The sequence below is a fragment of the Durio zibethinus genome, chromosome 11 (assembly GCF_047325235.1).
Source record: "Durio zibethinus cultivar Kanyao isolate XHJ-2024 chromosome 11, ASM4732523v1, whole genome shotgun sequence".
NCBI lineage: Eukaryota > Viridiplantae > Streptophyta > Magnoliopsida > Malvales > Malvaceae > Durio > Durio zibethinus.
The window spans coordinates 26,253,051-26,277,139 of NC_143172.1; the positions used below are offsets into that span (position 1 = coordinate 26,253,051).

Genomic DNA, 24,089 nt, shown 5'->3' on the forward strand with positions numbered 1-24,089 from the left:
CTCGTTAAGCAGAAAATCTCAAGTGCATTGATAATAATTATAATTATAAACTTAAGCCTTGAAATTCATAGGTTAATACAAAAAGAAAAAAAATTTAGATGCCCTTCTCAAGCATTGCCCTGACCCTCATTGGAAGACCATACAGCCTAATAAACCCAGCAGCATCAGCCTGGTTATATATGTCCCCACTCTCAAAAGAGGAGATATCCTCCCTGTACAAGCTAAGGGGACTGGTACGACTTGTTACAGAAACTGATCCTTTGTATAGTTTCAGAGTGACAGAACCGGTGGTGGTTTCAGTAATCTTCTCCATAAATGCATCCATGGACTCACGAAGTGGGTCGAACCACCTTCCTGCATAAACTAGCTCAGCATACTTGAGAGCAAGTGAATCTTTAACTTGAATGGTTTCCCGATCAAGGGTTAAAGACTCCAGCTCACGAACAGCATTGAATAGGATGGTACCACCAGGAGTTTCATAGACTCCCCGGCTTTTCATACCAACAAGCCGGTTTTCAACCAAGTCGATTCGACCAATTCCATGTCTCCCACCAATCTCATTGAGTTCAGCAAGAAGAGAAGCTGGTGAAAGATTCTTACCATTAACTGAAACAGGGATGCCCGAAACAATTCCAATTTCCAAATATCTGCAGCGATTGTGTGCATAAAAAATTGTTAATTGGGATACGAAACACACGAAAATCATTAAGGGGCAACTAAGCATACTCAGGTTGATCAGGTGCATCTTCTGGGTCAACACTCATCATGTACATATCTTTCTTTGGCTCATTTGCTGGATCCTCCAAGATATCTCCCTTCAATTCCAAGATAGACTAATGTCAGATAGAGGCAAATATTATCATGTTAAGCAAAAAGGCTTATACAAAGATTGAAGTGCCTACATGAAAACAGACGGTAATACTCAGTTACTTACCTCATGGCTTAAGTGCCATAAGTTCCTGTCTCGACTGTATATTGATTTCTTGGTCACTGGAACCGGCACATTATGCTTCTTAGCGTACTCAATGGCATCTTCTCGCCCTGTGATATCCCATTCTCTCCAAGGAGCAACAACGTTTAATTCAGGATTTAAAGCAAAGAATGTGAGCTCAAAGCGAACCTGCAGGAATAAACACACTAGTGAATTTGTGTTTGAACTAAAGAAATACAAATAAAAGATTAATTATACAAAAGAAGTTGTGTTTGAGGAAATAGAAGGGTATAATAACTAAAGCTTGGTTGAGAGGCATGCCTGATCATTTCCTTTCCCTGTACATCCGTGAGAAACAGCATCTGCCCCAACCTCTCTGGCAACATCCACCATGGCCTGTCATAATAAGTGCATTACAACAAGAGGTAGGAAAAAACCAAAGAAAACGGAGCCAACATAAAAGAAGAATGCATTTAAAGTGTTGAGCACAAAGAAGCTTCTATTAAACAGCAACCCATGCATCATCCATGGTTATATCATAATAATGTAGTCAATGGAAGAAGGAATTGAAGTGGCTAACACTTATTCCATTCCCTCAAATAACAAACCTTAATCACATTTAAAAGTAAAAGAGGTAAAATAGGATGCAAAAGAAAGCAAATAAAGTAAAAAATTGCAAAAGTGAGGTAGCATCCGATTTAGGCTTCAATAAGAACCTTCATTAAGTTATGCTTTGATAGAATGTAAAACTAGAAAAATCTATAAATTCCAAAATAGTTAGTAAGTAGTAACCTTTGCAATAACAGGCCGGGCCATTGAGGTCCCTAACAAGTATTTTCGTTCATAAATCGCACCAGCTCGCAAGCAAGGAAATATGTAGTCTCTCACAAATTCCTCCTTTAAGTCCTTCACAACTAACTGGCATGCCCCGCTTGCTTTGGCCTTTTCTTCCAAACCATCCAATTCCTGTATGCCCTGCATAAGTTTGAAACGGGGTATAAGAGTGCACATAACAAAATGCTATAATAAACTTAAGCCACATCATACAAGAACATAAAATAAATTAAACTGTTTAGCAAACTTGTTACTATCACTTACTTGGCCAACATCAGCTGTGAAGCAAACAACCTCACAACCATAATTCTCCCTGCAAATGCAAAATACTTAAATCACATAAATGAATCATATAGTTATTATTAAAAACCAAAAAAAAAAAAAGCACGTCCAAAGGATCAAGGAAAACTAAAAGTAAAAATGTCAATTCTAGTTTAAACATCACCTGCATGAAACAAAGCTAACATTCAGAGATAGATGGTTCAAGAATTATAAAAGAAGTGCGCTAACTCTTTTTACCAAAAAGATAAAATGTATTAGTATATATATACCATAAAACAGTAGAACTACCTTAGCCATGGCACAATAACAGAAGTGTCTAAACCACCACTATAGGCTAAAACAACTTTGTTTAATTTGCCTTGCAGCCCTCCACTCTTTGTAGCTGTGGAAATTTCCATCTCTCTGTTGCTGGACAAAACAGCTTGAATACCTGCAAGTTTGCAATGAAAATGCAGATGTAACTGAAACAGTAAAACGTTAAAACTAAAATGCAATAGTGAAAAACACCTCAGAAGATGCTTATCAGAAATGTGTGATGAAGCAGCTATGCAAGATGAATTATCCAAAAAGAGCAGATAAAGAATTCTTTTAAAATTTTCTGCTTGCGATCTCAGTATACTTGTGGTAAAGTTAAATAAAGTAATAAACAATGATATAGACTTCAAGTTAGAATTAGTAAAACTATGGCAACGAAGTAAACAAGAGCCATAATAAGTGCCATAGCAAACTGTCACTGTTAATATGAATAAAATTTACCATAAAATTTTTAAAGCACTTGTTGCACTAAAGGTAATTGTTCAAATAAAAGAGTCAAGAAGAAGTCAATTCTTACCATGTGCAATAAATGTATTGTGTTATTTCAACACATGCCGCATTTTCGCTGAGGACCATATGGAATTCCACTAAGCATCCAATCCTTTCAGATACAACCACAACCACCAAAGGACTTTACTAGCTTGGCTAGCAGATATCTTCACAAAGGTTGTGTCCTGGAAATTGCTTTATATCTTTTATATGATATGACTTCGAATTTTATGGGACCCAATTGATCAATCAATCTCGGCAAAAGCCAATATCCTTCTACTTTTCCATTTTCTCCTTTCTCATTGAGTTTTAACTATGAAAAGTACTTCTTAACTTCAAGGTTTTCCTCCAAGAAAATCCCTTTCTTTTTCCATTTATTCAAACAAAACAAGCAGAAAAAACATACAAAATCCGAAAGCAGAAAAGAGTAATCTCTATATTACTGAAACTGTGGAATAACCTAGTAATGTTTGCCTCAGTAAGCATCCAATCCTTTCAGATACAACCACAACCACCAAAGGACTTTACTAGCTTGGCTAGCAGATATCTTCACAAAGGTTGTGTCCTGGAAATTGCTTTATATCTTTTATATGATATGACTTCGAATTTTATGGGACCCAATTGATCAATCAATCTCGGCAAAAGCCAATATCCTTCTACTTTTCCATTTTCTCCTTTCTCATTGAGTTTTAACTATGAAAAGTACTTCTTAACTTCAAGGTTTTCCTCCAAGAAAATCCCTTTCTTTTTCCAGTTATTCAAACAAAACAAGCAGAAAAAACATACAAAATCCGAAAGCAGAAAAGAGTAATCTCTATATTACCGAAACTGTGGAATAACCTAGTAATGTTTGCCTCACCTTGATTATTAGGTGCTAGAGTGACAGGCCCATTGTTGCTTACAATTGCATGGCCATAGAGTGAACTTGCCCTTCCACTTAACTGTCAACAAAATTTCAAAAACCCATGTTGGAATGTCAAAAATAGTTTTTAAAAGGGAAAATTTTATAACATCATTTCAGTACAAATACCTCTTGGAAAGAAGACAACTTTCTATGGCAAGACAAGTAATCAGGATACAACAATGTGTCTGCAAATGGAAGAATGAAATTAGCATTTCAGCCCAGAAAATCATTCAAAAAGTAAACAAATTGAGCCCCAAATCCTAACAGAGAAAGTAATCAATTTGGGGTTAAAATGAAGCGAGGATCAGAAACGTTTACTCCTCTTGGGGACGTAGCAAGCGAGATTAATCGACGAAGATGGCGATATGGCCTTAAGCTGAGCCCTTTTCTTCTTTTCCTGATTTCGATCGGAAGCAGACAAATATCCGGAGTAACACTAGGGTTTTAGATTTTAAGACCGGTGGCAATAGACGTGGCGTTTTCTTATTGGATACAATTTGTCAGATCTTCAGAGAAGCAGACCCTCCCCACCCGCCAAAGGCCCCTCACCTCCGCCAAAATCTCCTACGATATTCAATTTTAAATTCTGGGATCTTATCTCCTGCGTTTACTCTAAGGAATATTTAGCTTTCTCGCCATTGGATTGGGGGTCCAATATTTAACTAAACAAAAAATGGGCCGGGCTTTTAATTGGATCTAATCCTGCCCGTAAACACCTTCATAATGGACTTTAGAATTTAACAAAATAGCATGAATTGTTATATGTACATTTAACCACAAATAAAGTAATCACTATTAACCAAAAAGGCCTTGGATCAATTGATATGCATCGATCATTTCAATAACAAAGGTTTTGTGTGCGAGTTTATTTCTTAGCCTTTTGTAGAATTTTACATTTCAAATAATTTTTTATTAAAATTATTTTAAATACATAATTTTTAATAATTAAATATGATATATATTATTTTTAAATACGATATATTTTATTTTAATACATTCATTACAAGTTCACAAAGATACTTTTTATCTACTTTAAAATCCATTGACATCCTATGAATAGGACTAGGTTTAATGTAATACTAATTATTAGTTCTATGCATGCCCATTTGATGTGAGTTAAAAAATTAAAAAAAAATTGTTTTAATTAAGATAAATACTAAAATAATAAAAAAATTTATCTTGAAATGTAAATGAGCTAAATAAACAAAACAATTAAATGGGTTTTTTCACAAAATTTTAAATGATTATTATAAATATAATATTGATTTATTAACAAACAACTTACCTTTTGCATTATATTGTAAAATCAATATTAACAAAAAATAAAATTAATTTTAACAATTTGAAAACTTGAAGTTAATACATCACTAATACATATCAATTAAAATAGTGATATATTAAATTATGACTTACGATTTACACAAATATTATATTTCAAGTCAACGAATGAAAATAATTTATTTAATTAAAATATTTATCAATTTTTTTTTAAATGTCGTAACTTGATAATAAAAAAAATTATAAACGCTAAGATTTGAATGTCAAATTTTAATTTTATTTTTTAATAATAATCATATAAATAAATTAAACTCTAAATTCAAATATATAGACATTTAAAATATTTTTTTAATATCTCTTAAATGAAAATAAATATAAAAAGTACAAAATTAATTATCAAATAAATTTTATACGTGTCAATATATATAATGATGGTAAATTTTGACATCATCGTATTAAATTCATAGTAATTATCATTATAATTTAAATTTGTGTCATTTATTTTTTTCTTTTATTTCTGTTTTTGGCATTAATTACTTCTTTACATTTATTTTCCCAATTAAAATAATTGTTGTTATTATTTCATTATTATATTTTAATATTATATTTATTATCATTATTTTATTGATTTTGAAAACTTATTTAAATAATAAATTTATTTTTAAAAATATTTTCAATTATAATTAAAATTATAATATAATTTTTAAGTTTAAAAAAATTTTAATATAATATTTAAATCATAAATATGTTAATTATATACCCATCATTTATTATCTTATTATCGTTTAAAATTAACTATATTATAAATAAATATCACATTAAATATAATTTTATAATTAAAATATAATATTAAATATTTTATTATAATTTAAAAAGCATTAGTCACATTAACAAATTCTTTTAACACTTACAAATTTCAAAATAATAATTAAAAAAAAAAGCAGCGTTAAATTTTTTTATGGACTTCTATTAGATCAAAGAAAACAACAAAATTTATTATTTTTTTAAGAAATAAAATATAGAAAAACAAGAAAAGGGGTATCTTTGCTCCCTCCCTTCAAATCTGGCTTCAGCTTCAGTCCTTTGTTCTCCTTCATCTCATCACATTCACACTCTTTTTAAGTTTTCTTCAACTACAGCTTAAACCCAGAAATTGGATTCCCGAGAATAGTTATGGGCGGTAAAATTGACACTCTTTTCGTTATTTCAAATCCATTGTTTTTTGCCCCTTTTTTAATATATATTATGTATATTATCGAGCTTCAGGTAATCAAATTCTTTGTTGTTTTTAGCTGATGAAGTAAAACCAATGTTTGGGGAAATGTGCAGGTGATTCTTCTTCCAGTTTATGGTTGGCTCCCAACCCGAGTAAGAGATGGGGCGAGCTCTTCTTTCTTTGCTACACTCCATTTTGGCTCACTCTCTGCTTGGGAATCGTCGTCCCGTACAAACTTTACGAGGTTTACCATTGACTATTACACTATGGCAGTTGAGGTTTTTTTTTTTTTTTTTATGACAAGGATGGTTGATTTTTTCCGAAATGTCTGATTGGCTAATGAATCTGAGTGTTTTTCAAATGCCAAAGAGTTAAATCAGTTTGACCTTCATGATATAATCAGATGAAGTGATTGATTATGTTTGTTTTACATTCGTGAACAATTTGATGATTAGGAGATTATGGGTAAATGGAGCAATGCTACTTGGCTAGTGTAATTGCTAAAACAAGGGTTTGGTTTCACAAACTTGGATGATACAATGTTATGGATATTCGTACTGTTTGTTTATATTTGTTGTAAAGAAGTACAAGTTTTGTGTGTAAATGGCTGTTCTCAAGAATTGTAATTGATTTTCCGCCCTTTTAACTCCGTTAATGATTGAGTCTGCACAAATTTGTACTTGAGAAGTACACTTATGATTAAAAACTATAATTATGGTCATTGACAGAGCTTCACGGAATTGGAATATTTGCTCCTGGGTTTGGTTTCAGCAATACCTTCTTTCGTGATACCAATGCTAGTTGTTGGGAAGGTAAGCTCTTGATGCATGTAACCTCTAATCTTTTTTTTTTTTCCTGACTTTTTAAAATTCTTCTTCATCTACTATCTGTATAATTATTTATTATTCGAACTGAAAATAATTAAGAAAAATATCCTGGTCCCTGATCAATGAGCTTCCTTTGATATTGTCTTGGTAAATCATATGCTAAGCTGATGAACTATTTGCATTGTTTTACCTAAATGTGGTCAATATATCCATATAAAATTTAGTTGAAATAATTATGGGGTGTATATGATGTGATATAGCATCAAATGAATGGTGACATACTAAAGATTTGCCTCTTCCTTGGAAATCTTGTAGTTTTATCCACCAGGTAATAGTTTTTTTTCCTTATAGAACATTAATCTGACATGAAGCGAGCTGTTGAGTATGTTATAGAATTATAAAGTAGTCCATGACACAGGGAGCTTGATTGCTTTGGTAACTGGCTTGCTTCAAACCTGCATTGCTTGCCTCTGGGCTTAACCAGATTTCAGAATCCTCACTAGTGGGTTAAAGCTTGGCTCAGCAATTTTATAGGGATCTCATGGCTCCATTTCTTGCTGTTTAGATGAGGGGTTTAACCCCTCAAATATAAAAAGAAAGAGATTGTTTTCTCATTCTTTCTGAGAATTGATCTCTATTGCAAACCAGCTCATTAATGTTGACTCACCAATGCTGAAGTTGAATTATAAGAAGCTGTCTTAGACACTGCAACTCTTTAATTGCTTGAAGGCTAACTGGAAGGAGCTTGAGCAGCTTAGCTTTTTTTTTCTCCTCCTCTTCCTTCTAGCATGCTAAAAACATAATTATTTCCTTTTGTTGTGGAATTTTGCAGGCTGACAGAAGCTTACATTGGAAGGACCGATACTGGGTCAAGGCAAGTGTCCTAGCAGAGTATCATTTTACATATTATTTTTGTAAAACAGATTATTGATGCACAGAATTTATGTTCAACTTGTCCAGATTTTTGCTAACATGTGTGTTGTCATTAGTTGGTGATCTGTTCTGATTTTCATGGACTATCCAGACACTTTACTATTTGCACCATCTTTTGCATTTATTCCTTGCTACCTTGTATTTCACTTAATTTACTTCTTTCAATGGTCAATAGAATAGTTTGTGTGATGGTTTAGACTAAGTTGATGGTTACATGATTATATGTAGAATGCTTTCCTCATGCTTTTCAATTTCCATTTTAATGTTCATGCATATTCTTGGTTTCACTAACTTTTAACGATCTCAAGTATGGCGTTATCGGTAGAATCTCCTGTCTTCTGCATGATACAGTTAATCTTTTTGTAGAGGCTTAGATTCTAAAATAGATTGGAATGTGGCTTTTTGTTTAATATTTATGTCTGTGTGAACTATAGTAATAGCACCAAGAAAGTCATTCTATTGATTGATTTCAAGAGTATATATTTTTAGTTTTACAAATACAATAAGAGCCTTATTAAAGTTAGATACTTGGACATGGAACCTGTAAGCAAAATAGAAAAGGTTCAAGGTGATCTTTTATTGTTACATGATCAGTCAATTGTCATGAGAAACTCCTTATGTATTTGTTATGAGTTCTGGAAATGAAGTCAAACTAACTTGTTTAACATAATTGTTCTGGATTATACCGTAAGGTGTATGTTCTTGTCCTGTGACATTTGAACATGATTTACTTCTCCAATGTGCAGTTGTTCTTGGCCTTGACTATAATTTTGTCATTGTTGCAGGCCAGTCTCTGGATTGTAATATTTAGTTATGTTGGGAATTATTTTTGGACCCATTATTTCTTCACAGTTCTTGGAGCTTCTTACACTTTCCCATCTTGGAAAATGAATAACGTAAGCTGCAGATAATAATTATTTATTTCATGCTAAAAGCTAGTTTGGCTTTATCAATTTATTGATTTTGTGGTGCAAGTCTACTTTATTTATCTGTTTCTCTTTGCAGGTACCACACACGACTTTCCTTCTCACACATGTTGTCTTCCTGTTTTACCATGTTACATCAAACATGACACTTCGTAGATTAAGACATTCTATTGCTGGCTTGCCAGAGAAAATTCAGTTGGTTACTGAGGCGGCATGGATTTTGGCCCTTTCTTATTTCATAGCATACCTGGAGACTTTAGCTATTTCTAATGTATGTGGTAATGTGGTTACCCGCATTCATCTATCAAGACTTTGAAGCTAACTATATGATAATGCAGTCAATATTACTGAGGCTTCGTTTTCTTTTAATTCTGGGGTGTTTATTTTGAAGTAAGCTATGATACTTTTCCTTTTGGACATTTGCAGTTCCCATATTATGATTTTGTGGATCGGGCATCCATGTATAAAGTGGGGTCTTTGTTTTATGCCATATACTTCATCGTCAGCTTCCCAATGTTTCTGAGGTAAGAATTTAATCCAACTTTTATATTTGTTTGACTAGAAGAAATTGTGGGATCATATTCATAGCTCATAAATGCTTTCATTTAAGCAGTTCTTTTTTGATATCTTAGGGTCAGAACCACATACCACTGCATAGCAGTAAAGGCTCGTTTGCTTCTGATTTTACTTTAAAAGTTATAATATTATGCCTTTAGCCCATGTCATAACTTCTCTGCTTGCCTATTTACTGGTCTGCTAGTTCATATGGTAGTATTGAAGAATCAATTTTTTTTTTTTATAACAGATTGAGGTGTATTATATGCTTTGAAGGTGACTTTTAGTTGTAAATCATGAAAAAGGCCAGTTGTAGATGCAAGTTTTCTTTTATATACAAGTAATATAGTATTTGTTTTATTTGGGTAATATATTCTAACCCCATATCGCAGGATTGAGGAGAAACCTGGTGATCTATGGGACTTACCTCGGGTGGCTGTGGATTCTCTGGGTGCTGCAATGTTGGTCACGATAATACTTGATCTGTGGCGCATCTTTCTTGGACCTATTATTTCACTAGAAGATACAAAACAGTGCATTCAGCCAGGACTGCCATGGTTTGGAGGAAGTGCAAATGTAGCTTCACAAAACCAATGTGTAAAATAGGAGAACCTGGTTTACATCCTCATCCGAGTAAGGTAAAATTGTTCCGGTCCTGGATTTTGCGGTTAATGTTGTAATTGTAGCTTTACCTTATAACTGAATTATTATTGTAATTCTCACTGGTGTTCTGCAAAAGTTCTCGAGTTGCGGTGACTGATTGATGCATATCTGATCCTTCCTGCATATGTGAGATTGTTGATGTACTGATTCAGTGATTTGTTTATGTTGCCATTTACATTGACTTCGCCTAGTGTGAGAACCATCTTAGCTCATTGTAATGGAAGTTCTGCGGAACTTGGTGACTTAAAAGTTCAATCTTGGCTTATTGTCTTATGGCCATGGATGCCTGGTGGGAGAAATTCTTGCCATGTCATGGTTGCGTTTTATGATTGGATCTATGCATGAAGCATATTTGAATGCATTAATTGATGCCTTTTGCTTTGTGTAAAATAGTTTTTTCATTAGCTTTGAATGGGAGAAGGAAACAAAGTTGTCAGTAATTGGTGTAGACTCCAAGTATCGTCCAAAATATCAGATGATAAGAAAAAAAATCAGATTTTTTGTATTGAGGATATTTGTATTCAATTCGAGAAATATTTTTCATTTTGATTCGAAAATTTTATGATCATGTCTTATAAAATAATATCTCATTAAAGTTTGATATTTTTATTAAGCTTAATACAAAATACATATAAAATCAATCGAATGATATTTAAGTCAGATGTTTTCAACAAAATCGGTAAAAAATAAACATAAAATTACATTAAATATTAAAATTTTAAAAGTAATTTTTATCGTGTAATATTTAATATATGTTAGATTGATAATTTCATTAATTATAATTTTATTTCATAAAAAATTATTTAATTAAAGTTTGATTTTTTTATTAAACTTAATACAAATCAATCTTTGCATTTAAGCTTGATATTCTCATCAAAATTAATACAAAATGCATACAAAATATTGAAATTTTAACGGAAGTTCTTACCTCTTTTGCGACTTTGACTCGAAAGATTTTATGATTTTATTTCAAAAAAAAAGAAAAAACCTCACAAATATTAATTTAAATTTCTATTTATATAACAGATCAGTTAAATATCTCCACGTGAGATGGGTAGTCACAAATACCGTGCTGCAGAAATTAAAAAAAAATCTCTTTGCACGTGTGAAGAGAAACACACGTGGGAGAAAATTTGTCTTGCTTTCAAAAATGATAAGTAGGATATTTCTCAACCTTACAAAAATCTGCCCAGTTTCATTCACTCACTCACTCAATTTCGCGCTCCCAAAAAGCTCAATCATCTTCTTTCCTCCCTCTTACTAAACCCTATATAGCCAAAATGCAAAATCTTTAGGGTTAACTTCCACTGTTTTCGAAACCTGAAGAAACAGATGCAGTTAGGGTTTTTGGGAGGTTTATCTTTCTCTTACTCCCTCTACTTCACTTCTTTCACGCCATTAAAAGCACCCACAAAAATGGCTGCTTCCACTGCTTTCTCGCTTTGTCCGTACAGCTTCTCTTGCCGGCCAAGCCCTAGAAACCGTTACATTTCTTGCTCCGTCGGCTCTCCTACTCCTATAGGTACCTTTTTCTTTTTCGTTCTTCTTGTTTTGCTTTTTTTAAGCTGAAGGGGATTTTAGACTGGGTTTTGTTGCAGCTTAAAATAGGGTGAAATGGGGGATTTTAGAGTTGATTGGGTAATTTCTTTTACTAGTATAGAAACAAGGGGTGGAGAAATAAGTTGAAAGTTTTAGCTCCATCTTGGGCTCTTCAATTGGATAAATGGCTTATGGAGATTGTTGTGTTGTCTCACGCTTTTCATGCTATCATCAAGTGATAATGATGCTTGTTTAACTTTGTTTTACTGTTTTTGTCTTGTTTAGGCACACAAAGAACTAACGTACCTCGTAAAAATTCGGGAAGAATGGATGGGGCTAGAAAGAGTATGGAAGACTCTGTCCAACGCAAGATGGAGCAGTTTTATGAAGGGACTGCTGGGCCGCCACTTCGGGTCCTTCCAATTGGTGGCTTAGGTGAAATCGGGATGAATTGCATGCTTGTTGGGCATTATGATCGCTATATTCTAATTGACGCTGGTGTGATGTTTCCAGAGTAAGTCTTGTGTATTTTGAATTCCTGGAAGATTTGGGCTAAATATTATATTGTTAAATGCTATTTATCCTTTTAGGAGAGAAAATTAGTTCTTGTGTTCTGAGTTCTGTTGTTTCTTGGAGAATTTTCCAAATATCAGATGACAGCCAATTTTGACTAGGTTTTCACATATATATCAAATGTGCTGATGCAGAGCAGATATGGCTACTTTAGTTTTTGTTCTTTTTTTTAATATATTAACATATCACTGTATGGTGATGCCATTTCAGCTATGATGAGCTTGGAGTCCAAAAGATTATACCTGATACAACATTTATTAAGAAATGGAGCCACAAAATTGAAGCAGTTGTGATAACTCATGGCCATGAAGATCACATTGGTGCGTTGCCTTGGGTAAATACTTGTCTTTCAAGCCCGTTAAGTCTTTTTTGCTTAGATTTTCAGCACCTGTTAAATAGTTCTTAATAGGATATCAAGACTTGTTATTCCTTTCCTTTATAGTGATGTATGATATGCTGAAGAAGCCGATATTGGTGCCTCAAGCTGCCTATGCTCTAAGGTTACCATGTTTAACTGGTGTACCTTGGCTTTTTTTTATGCGGAAGGAGCTATTTCTAGAGCTATACCATTTGCTACTTTATGGTGTTGTCAAGGATAGCATAATATTTGTGCACAGTGTAATGGTGATCTTTATGATTGAGTGAATCTCTTGTTGCCTTCATTTTAATTCTTTCCATGCTTGGTAGAATGATTTGTCTTTGTAGAAATTTGGCATATTCATGCTTGGTTGTTACACAGTCGATAATGCTTTTAGGGTGGGTGGCAAAAGAAAAGGATGAAATGAGTGGACCATGGTTTTCTTTCTTTAGTTTCATCATTTCTTGCTACCATGAATTTGTGTTGGCCATTCCCTATGAAATGGTAAATGTAGGTGAATCTGAAATAAATGAGTTTTTGATCAAGGAATGATACTGTAATATTAGACACTTACCTGTCTTGGTTTCTGGACCTTCCTTCCCACAGGGCAGGTGTATATTGTTCTCAGCATTTTCTTCTAGTTCTTCATTCTTATTACATTACAAAGCATTGCAGTCTTCTGCACTGTACCCTGGTCATTAGTTTTACGTCAACTTTGTATATACTGGAAACTAATTAAGAATCACAAAACCTAGCTATGTCTACACTGGGTTAGAACCTTTCAAAATAATGTATTGGATTGATCAGGATTTTTAGGAAACTAAATACCAAATAAGCTGATTTTCTTGGTAATTGGTATGGTAATGTAATGTTTTTATACTTGATGATACTAAAGTCTGGCATAGTGTTTTTGTTGCATTTTCTTTTTCTTTAACAATATTTTAGTAGTTTTCTGTATATTTGAGCAGGTTATCCCAGCATTGGATCCCAATACTCCAATATATGCATCATCCTTTACAATAGAGGTACTTTTTATGGTCAGACAAATATATGCAATATTAATACACAAGGCTTATAATACGTGGCACATGCCATTTTTTGAAAACGTACTATGTCTCATTTCATTTGATATGACATTCCTAGAGGTATTGGCCGAAATTACTTATTTATGTATACTTATTAACATCATTAGAGACTATGAAAATTACTTCTTAATGTCTATGCCTTTTAATAATTATGAACATTTGTCTTTGCAGCTCTTGGAATTTGTTTTCTGTGTCAGAACAAGAATGGTCTTACTATTTTTGAGGGGGGTTTTACCCCTTAATTATATATATTCCTGAGTCTGCAAACATGAAAATTTTTTGTTGCATCTTTATCATGTCTTACTAAAAATGGACTGATGACACTCTTGAACTTATGTCAACAGTTGATTAAAAAGCGTTTGAAGGAGAATGGGATTTTTGTTCCATCTAGGCTTAGGGTATTTAAAATCAGGAAGAGATTTATGGCTGGGCCATTTGAAATAGAGCCTCTCAGAGTGACCCATTCTATTCCTGACTGTTGTGGATTAGTTCTTCGCTGTGCTGATGGTACAATTCTTCACACTGGGGACTGGAAGGTGAGTTTTTTTTCTTATATGTTTTCTTTTCTTGTTACTGTAACTTTCAGGCCACTTAAGCTGTTAAAAAATGACAGATTGATGAATCACCATTGGATGGAAAAGTTTTTGATAGGCAGTTTTTAAAGGAACTCTCTAAAGAAGGAGTAACACTGGTAAGCTTCCTGAATCTATTCTTCTGATTTCTATGAGAGGTTTTATAGAGCAGATTACAATGGTTACTATTTGGCAGTGGAGGTCAGGGTGTGTGAAAGTTCAGAAAGGACTTAGAAGTGAACTATTAGTTCCATCTGCAATTTTCTGAAACTGAATCAGGCATAGAAATATAATTATTTCTATGATCTGATTCATGATTGTGGCATGTCTGCTCAGACTTTTATAATCAACTGAGCTGATTGTTTCGAAATTATAGGATATTGCTTGATTTTCGGTACGTTATGATTTGTTTGATTTCAATTTCAAAGAAAAAAATTTTACAGCTGACACCTTGTCTTTCTCATGTCTGTTTTTGTCTTCCCAGGCATTTTACTCATCTCTTTTGCATAAATTAAATCCACAAAAAATAAATGAGATATATGTTTTTAAGATTTGTCTTGATATTTTAATCTGCAATTCTTATTTAGATGCAAATTGAGGTTTTATTTCTTTTGAAATTTTTGCAACTAATGTGTAATTCAGTAAATGCATGTTGTTTACAGATGATGAGCGACTCTACTAATGTATTGTCACCTGGAAGGACAATTAGTGAACGTGCTGTAGCAGATGCATTGTTGAGGCATATTTCAGAAGCTAAAGGAAGGATTATCACTACACAGTTTGCATCAAACATACACCGGCTTGGAAGTGTAAAAGCTGCTGCAGATTTGACTGGTAGAAAGTTGGTATGTTTTGTCTGCTGCACTTGTATCTTGTCAATCTAGTTGTCAGAATGATATGGTTGTCAATTTTGACTGCAGATTATACATCTTGACAGCTTAGATATTGTGTTCCTTGAACTAGGTATTTGTTGGCATGTCATTGAGGACATATCTAGATGCTGCTTGGAAGGATGGAAAAGCACCAATTGATCCATCAACTCTGGTATTCACTCTTTGAAACTTTGCTTGTTTTTTTTACGTATTTGGTTGTCACTTTGTGGCAAGAGTTTCTTTTTAAGTTTGTTTTTTTATTTACATTAAGCTAGTCAGTTACAAAACTGAGCTTTGTCTACATGCTGCAGTTCTTATTTAGCTCATTCAACGTGAAGTAAGTCTTTAATCCCAATAACTTGATTGGCAATGGTTATCCTCCTTTGCTACTTAATGTGCTTTGGGACCATATCTTCCAACAAAACCTATCTCATAGGATTACTTTATGTCTCTTCAGCCATGTTTGTGTTAGCTCTTCTGTTACCCTTAAACACATTCAACTTGAAATGGATTTCTGCCTGCTGTTATGTGTTCATTTTTCATTCTCCCAATAAACTGTTATTTTACCCAGAAAAAAATGAAACCATCTTTACTGAAATGCTCTCCTATCATTCAAAACTGATTGTTGATCTCGAATCATCTGTTCTCTGCTCTTTCCATTATGGTTTAAGGTGAAAGTGGAAGATATTGATGCCTATGCTCCAAAGGATTTGATAATTGTCACAACTGGATCTCAAGTAAGTTAATCTCTATGACTCCAATGACCATTCTTTTAGCTGATCATTTAGATGGCTTGTGACTGTGCACACTATTATGTCAGGCAGAGCCACGTGCTGCCTTGAATCTTGCATCGTATGGAAGTAGTCATTCCTTCAAACTTAACAAGGAAGATGTGATTCTCTACTCAGCTAAGGTAATGATAGAGTATGATATACATTGGTTTCTAACTGAAATTTACCTTAAATTGTAGTTCTTTGAGCTCTTAATAACTGAATATTTGCTGATGAAAAATATCAGTACGGTAAACCTTTGTTGTTAACTATTCTGGTCTAACATAACCTGTCCTAAATCCTATTTTAAGGGACAGGTTTCGTACATTGATTATTATTTACTATAGGGTTTGTTTAATCTTGCCCAAAGTCATTCAATTGTTAAGATATTTTGTACTTGATAATCAGGTAATCCCTGGTAATGAATCTCGGGTAATGAAGATGCTAAACCGCATATCAGAGATTGGATCAACTATAGTGATGGGTAAGAATGAGGGGCTGCATACTTCTGGTCATGGCTATCGTGGAGAACTGGTAAGACGATTCTCAGTGTTGCTTTGCATGATTTTGTTTTAAAATTTTTCAGTCACTATCTACTTCCTTGAACAAACAGAATAGAAAAGAATAAGGAAACTGCATAATGGTTAAAACTTGGGATAACATATTTTACATTGTTGAGGCATCCATGTTGTATTCACTTGTGGGGTCTCTAGCTGCAAGATAACATGAGTTTCTAGTTCTTTTTATACAAAGAAATTTTTTATTACTTCAGTAACAGCTAAACAAAAGGAGTCACATTAAAAATTTATTTCTTGATTACAAAAAAAAAAAGAAAAAGAGAGAAAACCAGGAGGTGAATTGAATGTCCTATGAATGTAATTTGAGTTGACCTCATCAGATGTTTAGGTTTTGATAGTGATATTCTTTTTGTCCTGTTCTCCTGGATTGTATGTAACACTCTATCTCAATGGGGATTTAATTTTGAAGGAGGAAGTGCTTAAAATTGTAAAGCCACAACATTTTTTACCAATACATGGAGAGCTGTTGTTCCTGAAAGAGCATGAGCTACTTGGGAAATCGACTGGCATTCGTCACACCACTGTAAGTTGCTATTTTTGTTGTTATATTATTATCTAGTTAAGGAATTTATTTTTTGGATTCTCTAAAGTTAAGTTGATTTTTGTGAATGCAGTAGTTCCCAAGTAAATTGTCTTTACAAATGGATGAAATATAATTTTTTGCATTTTTTAGTCTTTAAGTTAGCTAGGATAATCTGGAAGTGAAATGACAGCAACTAGATAAGACTAGATAATTTTGGTAAGCCTTTTTTTTCTCTGTTTATAGAAATAGGGATAATTTAACAGAGAAAGTTTGTTAAAGTAAAAATATACCGAACAAGGTATAAGTAGATTGGAATCGAGTGGTTAAAAGATAAGTTGATTGGGAGATGTGAATATAAAGAAACATGTTGCAAGAAAGGGGAAAAATAAGATGGCCTTTTCCACTGTATAGACATCATGGAACCCCCATTTATTTAGGAACTCAAGGGGAGCACTTTGCTCATGACGTGTGAACTATCATAGTAATCATATTCATAGGGGTTAATCTATGATTCATCATAGGGATTGCTTCTAGATTATCTATCATGTTAATGTATGATGTACATTATAATTCAATTTTTTATTTGTGAAAATTATAATATAATTCATATCATTTTATCAGGTTATAAAGAATGGAGAGATGCTTGGGGTTTCTCATTTGAGGAATAGAAGAGTTCTGTCTAATGGTTTTAGTTCCCTTGGGAAGGAGAGTTTGCAGGTTGGTGCTATCCTTAAAGTATTTCCCATTATTCAGAAAAAAAGTTAATTGAGAAGGGTATTTATGAATTTAGTCTTAAATTGCAGCTGATGTACAGTGATGGTGATAAAGCATTTGGCACATCAGCCGAACTTTGCATTGATGAGAGACTAAGAATTGCATCTGATGGCATTATAGTGGTCAGGTAGATAAAATTTAGATGCTTAAATGAAACCTAATGTTTCTTATTTATTTCATGTGTGTTAACATCTTCCTTTTGCAGCATCGAAATTTTGCGCCCCCAAAAGATAGATGGCATAATTGAAAATAGCTTAAAAGGGAAGATAAGAATCACAACGCGCTGCTTATGGCTTGATAAGGGGAAACTTTTAGATGCACTCCATAAAGCTGCACATGCTGCACTGTCAAGCTGTCCTGTGAATAGTCCTCTAGCTCACATGGAAAGAACGGTTTCAGAGGTATTAAGGAAGATGGTAAGGAAGTACAGTGGTAAGAGGCCTGAAGTCATTGCCATTGCATTGGAGAACCCAGCAGGCATTCTATCTGATGAGATAAATGCAAAGCTATGTGGCAATTCGAATGTTGGTTTCGGGTTACCAACATTGAGAAAAGTGGTAGATGGGCATCCAAAAAGGAGACAACGGAACAAGATAAAATCAGAAGAAGATGACATTAATCTGCATTTGGAGAATGCCTCAGCACAAAATTTGATAGGTTGGTCGTTATCTTCTTGTTTGCAATTCCTTCCATTCTTTCTCACTTTTTCATGCAAGTGTCTATCTGCATACATGTCCATGCATGTAGGTAAATATGTGATCACAGATGTGTGTCTATATTGGAATTAATATTCTATTGAGGTGAAAGCTAGTTTATTTTGCGATGTAAAGCACTGAGTTCATTGATGCATTCTACTTACTTCATCAGGATTTCTTCGTGCAGTTGGTAATAGTGAAGTTGAAAGGCTCTTACCCGAGGAAGACACCACTACTTCAAGTCCTGACCATGCAGAAAGGCTTGCACCCAATACTGAGGATTCTGATGAATTCTGGAAAGAATTCATCACATCATCATCACCTGTTGAGAATTTGGAAGAAGATAACAATGGCTTGGTACCAAAAGAGGAACATAAGCCAGAACTTAAGAGTGGTGGCACTGCAAGCGGTGGAGATGACTCTGAAATTCCCAGCTCTCAACCAAAGTCATCAAAGCCTACCAAGCAGAACAAATGGAAACCTGAGGAGGTTAAGAAGCTAATAAAAACCCGGGGAAAATTGCATAATAGATTTCAAGTTGTGAAGGGGAGAATGGCCCTCTGGGAAGAAGTATCTGCAAGCTTGTTGGCTGAAGGAATTAGTCGAAGCCCTGCACAGTGTAAATCTTTATGGGCATCTCTGGTTCAGAAATATGAGGTTCGTCCTTTCTCTTTATTTAGCATTTGGTATCACTTTTAAGATCACCGTGATGATCTAATTACCATGGTGATTTATTTATTTGATCACTAGTGATCTTAGATTATCATGTTTGGTGTAATTATATAAATTACTAGCAATCTTTAATCACTATGTTTGGTATTGCATAGAAAAAGAAGATCACCAAATATAAAACACCCAAAATAACTTTGTTATTAGTTATAAGATTATTATCTCAAAGAAAGTAACAATTTGAACTTTTATTGAATAAACGATTTATATAAAAAGAATTCATTGTTCTATAGAAAATTAATAGGTATGAACTAGTTCTAATGATTATTGACTTGTTCAATGTTATTGTATAAAATAAGAATTCAATGTTATTGACGTTCACATTTCAGGATCATATAAGTTGTCTTGTATAAATGATTAAAAAGTGGAGATTTGCTTATAAAACTAAAAATTTGGATAGAAATATGTTTTGACGGGCATCACTTTGAGGGTAAATTTGTCCTAAAATGATTTTGAAGATTATTTTTCCTCAGTGATAAAACTTTTTCACCCTTTATGATGGGATTCAAGATCATCCCACATGGCAATGATTATCTAATCATTCTTGTTGATCTTAAGATCACTGTCATGTAGGATTCCTAAGTTACTACCTAAAACTGATCTAATCACGGTGATTAGGTTACCTTCAATTTTAAAGAGATCACATCATTCTAAATGTCACATTAGTGTTTTTCAGGGAACTATGGGTTATATATCTCTATATTTATTCTGGGTAGCATACTTTAGGATGGACGATGTTTCATGTGGCTTGAGGTTCATAAACATTCACTTTGAGCCCTCTAGCTTCTCCAGCACCCTTAGGTACTCAAATTATTTACGTCAGGTATGATTGAATGACCACATCAAAATGAAATTGGAGATTGCAGGTACTTGCTTGGATGCTTGAACTAAACGTAAAAATAATGAGTACATCTTTTTAGCTACTTAGCTAGCTTATACCCTGTATTAGTATTGAGGTCTTTTTGTTGATCAAGTATGTTCTAGATGAAGGCAAGAAATTTCAATTTGTTTCCTCCTTCACTTGTGTTGCTTTTTTTGAGGCATATGTTGGCATATGTTTGACAGGAAAGCAAGAGTGAGGAGAAAAGCCATAAAGTTTGGCCCTATTTTGAGGACATGAATCAAGTTTTATCTGATTTTGAGGCAACAGCCACAAAATGACTAGTTTGGAGGAGCTAAACATGAAATGTTCAAATATAGCGGATTCATAAGGCAAGACAAGTATTGTTCCATTGATTTCATCATGTGGAATTCGATGGTGCGGTGGGGGGAATGGAAAATAAGAAATGGGGCTAGTTTTGATACGGTAATGTGTGCAACTGTTCCCATAATCAGATACGGAATGGCAAAATAATTTTGTAGCAATAGACCTTCTGTAAATTGCAAGTTATATAGACCAGAAGGGCATGACAATGGTGGAATTTACAGCAAGGGGGTTTTCTTTTCTCCTTTCCTATATTTCTTATTTCCCATTATACATTTGAAAACTTATTTTTTTACCATATTATGAGTAAAATTACAAAAGGCTTCATTCTTTTGCTCAGGTGTTCTACTTCTGCTTTTTTTTTTCCCTTTTCAATGGTAAGAGTAGGTTTTCACTTTCTCTAAATGTAAAAAGCTTACAGTTAACAGCAAAAACAACGCATTTGTCTTATGTGTAGGATTCAGGAATCCTTTGAACCTCAGCCTGCTTCCTTCCTATATCCTTTGATGATGCAATGTTACTTTAAACTTTCTCTTTTTGCCCGTTTCCTTTGGTCTTTCCTTGCCCTATAACACATCTCATTTATTGTTTAATAGAGTTTTAGGGTCTAGGGTTTGACAAAGTATTAGGGCTGAGGGTTGGCTATTCATCAATAGGCTAGAATGAAATTTTCTGTAATAGAGATGATGCGTTAGAGCGTGTTTGGCATGTATAGCAACAAAATGTCAACAAGCTCATTGATTGTACCTTCTTTTTTGTTAGGAATAAATCCACACGACTTAGGCAGACCAAACGCCTAACTTTTTCGGTAAAAAATCCGCAACAATATTTAATGTTTAGTACAAAAAATTATATTATAAATTCAGTACTTAATATTCAATATTTAATTTTTATATTGTTAACAATAAATTATTTTGGTTATTACTACATATTAGATATGAATAAGTTGTTAAAATATTTAATTTTTTTTAAATATCAACCTATTCACATCCCATAGTTGTTTCCAAAATAATTCAAGGGATAGAGTTTCAATTTTTAATTTATAAGAATTAACTACTAAGATAAAATTTAAGGATTACAAGTCATGTTTGAGAAATAAGAAATGATTATCAATCATGGTTACCCCTTGAGAGGATTTATGTAACATAATTATAAGCAACTGGAATTAATTATTTTAAAAAGTTAAAAGAAATTAATATATATTTATATAATTATACCAAAATGTAAAAATCATCTAATAGATTTACCAAAAAGAAAAAAAAATTCCATTAGAGCTCCTTTCACCGGTTTAACCTAACCATCAAGGCAAGCATGAATCATTTGTTAACGATAAATAATCTAAATTAGTTTAATTGTTTGATACAATAATTATAAAAAAATTCCACTATTTGGTTTACATTAAAAATTATTTATTACATTTTATTTTGAAAAAATAAAAAATCTATTCTTTTAATAAAATTTTTAATTTTACGTATAACATTATCTCTTTCACAACGAAACGTATACTAATTACAATTAAATAAATTTTGATTTCAAAATTTTTTTTAATTAAAAAATTTTCAAATTAAAAAATTAAAGTGAGAGAAAATTATTCTGTTTAATATAAATTTATAAATCATTCATAAAAAAAAAAAAAAAGAAAGGAGGAATAACAAAAATTAAATTTAAATCTTATAAATAAATTATTCTATCATTATCGATTAATTTCTATTGACTTGTAACAAAAGAAATTGATTTCATAATAAAGTCTGAACATTTTCTTATTTTATTAGTTTATTGATAGAGTCTCCGATAAAATGGGGAATCATTCTTGTTCATATAAAAATAAAGCCGCCATTAAAATTAAAGTATGACGGTTTGGCAAGTAAAACAAACAATTGGGCTAACATAAAGAATCTACACATTTTTCAACCGCCACTTGCCTCCAAACTCATTTGTCCTTTTCCTTCAACCGACCAAATACACGCAAATCTATTCCTCATATCTAAAAATTTACTATAATTAAATTTTTTTAATTCTTTATTTCTTAGATCTTATAAGTTTAAATATGATATGATTTAAAATTTTAATAAAATTATATATTAATTTAATCAAAATTTTAAATATATATTTTATATTTAATATATCAATTTGAACTATAATAAAATAATTTTTATATTTTATAAATTTTTATATAAAATTACTTAACAATCTAAAATATAATATAATAATATGATATAAAAATAATACAAATAAAAAATATAAAAATAATATATTTTAAATTTTTAATAAAAATATAAATAAATTTAATAAAATTTAAAAAATATATTTTATATTTTCATATATATACAAATTATAAAATAATTTTATATAAAGTATAATATTAATACATAAAATATTAATATTTTACAATATAAATATATAAATTATTAAATCTATAAGAAACAAACTTGACATAAATGCCTGGAGTAACGGCCGTACTATTTATAATTTTTTTATTGGAAACAAAGAAAAGTTCGTTTTGACTGTTAAACTAATAGTTTTCAATGTACATTTGAACTTGTCCTTGAGGTCTATTTCGTCCTTGTTTCCTTTGGACATGTCTGCCATTTAACCAATAATTAATTCAACGAAGTTCCCCACTTTTATCGTCGTCTTCTACTTCATTATTCCTCGTTTTGAACACTTTTCTTTGAAGTTTCGAAAATTCACAGATCTTTTTTCTTAATATCTTAGATAAGTCGGTTAAAGACTGGCACACACGGCCTTGACGTCTGCGTTGAAACTTATCTTTATCTGTATATAAAATTGGCTTCGGCTGCCACCCATTCCTGCAAGTTTTAAATATCCTTGTTTGTAATTGTATGTATATAATATAACCAAATCTTTTCCATAAGAGTTAGAGTTTGAATCCAAAAGTTTCCTTTCAGCCAATCAGTGACGGACAGTTTTGTTTCTTGAGGTTACCTGATCGATTTGCAGTGTGAAATATGATGAGAACCGAAGACTATGAACGAGTTTTCCGTTACTTCGACAAAGATGGAGATGGGAAAGTTTCAGCGTCAGAGTTGAGCCATAGATTAGGGCAGATGGGTGGGGAGCTGCTGTTGAATGAAGCAGAAGTTGTGGTGGAAGAATTGGACTCGAACGGGGATGGGTTGTTGGATTTGGAGGATTTCATAGGGTTAATGGAAGAAGGAGGGGAAGAAGAAAAGCTGAAGGATTTGAGAGAAGCTTTTGGGATGTATGATGTAGATGGATGTGGGTTCATTACACCTAAAGGACTTAAGAAAATGCTCAGCAAACTTGGGGAATCAAAGTCCGTTGATGAATGCAAGATGATGATCAAGCAATTTGACCTCAATGGAGATGGCGTTCTCTGCTTTGAGGAGTTCAGAATAATGATGCAGTAATCCATGGCTATGTCTAGCTGTTTCTTTTTTTTTATTATTCATTATTCTTTGAGACTCAGCATTCTTTGCACTGTATTCTTGTAATTATTCATGATTGTTTACCAGTTAATTACTTTTAATTACTGAATTCATTCTTTCAGAAATTCATAATTAGCTTAAGGCTTTCAGCTCTTACAAATTAAATAGAAGTGATGATGGAAAATTTATATCCGGCCATTCGTATTTTTATATCTGTTTTTTTATATTAAATATGGATAAAATACAAAAATTAC

The 24,089-nt window shown here is 32.7% G+C and overlaps 4 protein-coding genes across 9 annotated transcripts; 3 read left to right on the forward strand and 1 right to left on the reverse strand.

Annotated features, from left to right (window-relative positions):
* Positions 1-4: 4 nt before the first annotated feature.
* LOC111290326 (argininosuccinate synthase, chloroplastic) lies at positions 5-4,346 on the reverse strand. Of its 3 annotated transcripts, XM_089768506.1 has the most exons (10): positions 4,074-4,346; positions 3,882-3,940; positions 3,711-3,792; positions 2,336-2,477; positions 2,030-2,078; positions 1,724-1,906; positions 1,253-1,327; positions 935-1,120; positions 727-815; positions 5-647 (listed from the first exon to the last, which is right to left on the reverse strand). In XM_089768506.1, exons 4-10 carry the CDS (start codon positions 2,443-2,445, stop codon positions 95-97), a joined length of 1,245 nt encoding a protein of 414 aa, XP_089624632.1. In that variant the 5' UTR covers positions 2,446-2,477; positions 3,711-3,792; positions 3,882-3,940; positions 4,074-4,346; the 3' UTR covers positions 5-94. The 3 variants fall into 3 exon arrangements, with proteins under 3 accessions (XP_089624632.1, XP_089624633.1, XP_089624634.1); XM_089768507.1 differs by lacking the exons at positions 3,882-3,940; positions 4,074-4,346 and adding an exon at positions 2,880-2,963 and having other exon boundaries at positions 3,711-3,726; XM_089768508.1 differs by lacking the exons at positions 3,711-3,792; positions 3,882-3,940; positions 4,074-4,346 and adding an exon at positions 2,880-3,368.
* Positions 4,347-6,039: 1,693 nt separating this feature from the next.
* Positions 6,040-10,408, forward strand: CPI1 (cyclopropyl isomerase). Its single transcript, XM_022881157.2, has 8 exons — positions 6,040-6,213; positions 6,363-6,493; positions 6,978-7,061; positions 7,909-7,950; positions 8,795-8,905; positions 9,015-9,206; positions 9,362-9,459; positions 9,883-10,408. Exons 1-8 carry the CDS (start codon positions 6,207-6,209, stop codon positions 10,094-10,096), a joined length of 879 nt encoding a protein of 292 aa, XP_022736892.2. The 5' UTR covers positions 6,040-6,206; the 3' UTR covers positions 10,097-10,408.
* Positions 10,409-11,340: 932 nt separating this feature from the next.
* Positions 11,341-20,758, forward strand: EMB2746 (RNA-metabolising metallo-beta-lactamase family protein). 4 transcript variants are annotated; one of them, XM_022881051.2, is made up of 17 exons: positions 11,341-11,675; positions 11,978-12,206; positions 12,476-12,599; positions 13,592-13,648; positions 14,053-14,244; positions 14,322-14,399; positions 14,943-15,125; positions 15,244-15,324; positions 15,824-15,889; positions 15,973-16,065; positions 16,331-16,456; positions 16,910-17,023; positions 17,645-17,740; positions 17,827-17,924; positions 18,003-18,454; positions 18,665-19,149; positions 20,287-20,758. In XM_022881051.2, exons 1-17 carry the CDS (start codon positions 11,486-11,488, stop codon positions 20,380-20,382), a joined length of 2,760 nt encoding a protein of 919 aa, XP_022736786.2. In that variant the 5' UTR covers positions 11,341-11,485; the 3' UTR covers positions 20,383-20,758. The 4 variants fall into 4 exon arrangements, with proteins under 4 accessions (XP_022736786.2, XP_089624635.1, XP_022736789.2 ...); XM_089768509.1 differs by having other exon boundaries at positions 18,680-19,149; XM_022881054.2 differs by having other exon boundaries at positions 12,476-12,585.
* Positions 20,759-23,179: 2,421 nt separating this feature from the next.
* On the forward strand, positions 23,180-23,944 carry LOC111291461 (uncharacterized). The gene has a single exon (XM_022883238.2). The coding sequence runs from the start codon at positions 23,395-23,397 to the stop codon at positions 23,815-23,817; it is 423 nt and encodes a 140-aa protein (XP_022738973.2). The 5' UTR covers positions 23,180-23,394; the 3' UTR covers positions 23,818-23,944.
* Positions 23,945-24,089: the final 145 nt, after the last annotated feature.

Bases quoted from the DNA above. Each gene is read 5' to 3' on its own strand.
- LOC111291461 (XM_022883238.2), top strand. From the start codon at position 23,395: ATGATGAGAACCGAAGACTATGAACGAGTTTTCCGTTACTTCGACAAA.
- CPI1 (XM_022881157.2), top strand. The intron at 6,494-6,977 runs GTTTACCATTGA...GGTCATTGACAG, and splicing joins TCCCGTACAAACTTTACGAG to AGCTTCACGGAATTGGAATA. The intron at 7,951-8,794 runs GCAAGTGTCCTA...TCATTGTTGCAG, and splicing joins AGGACCGATACTGGGTCAAG to GCCAGTCTCTGGATTGTAAT.
- LOC111290326 (XM_089768506.1), bottom strand. From the start codon at position 2,445: ATGGAAATTTCCACAGCTACAAAGAGTGGAGGGCTGCAAGGCAAATTA. The intron at 1,907-2,029 runs GTAAGTGATAGT...AAACTTATGCAG, and splicing joins TCACAGCTGATGTTGGCCAA to GGCATACAGGAATTGGATGG. The intron at 816-934 runs GTAAGTAACTGA...TTGGAATTGAAG, and splicing joins TATGGCACTTAAGCCATGAG to GGAGATATCTTGGAGGATCC.
- EMB2746 (XM_022881051.2), top strand. From the start codon at position 11,486: ATGCAGTTAGGGTTTTTGGGAGGTTTATCTTTCTCTTACTCCCTCTAC. The intron at 14,400-14,942 runs GTAAGCTTCCTG...TGTTGTTTACAG, and splicing joins CTAAAGAAGGAGTAACACTG to ATGATGAGCGACTCTACTAA. The intron at 16,457-16,909 runs GTAAGACGATTC...TTAATTTTGAAG, and splicing joins ATGGCTATCGTGGAGAACTG to GAGGAAGTGCTTAAAATTGT.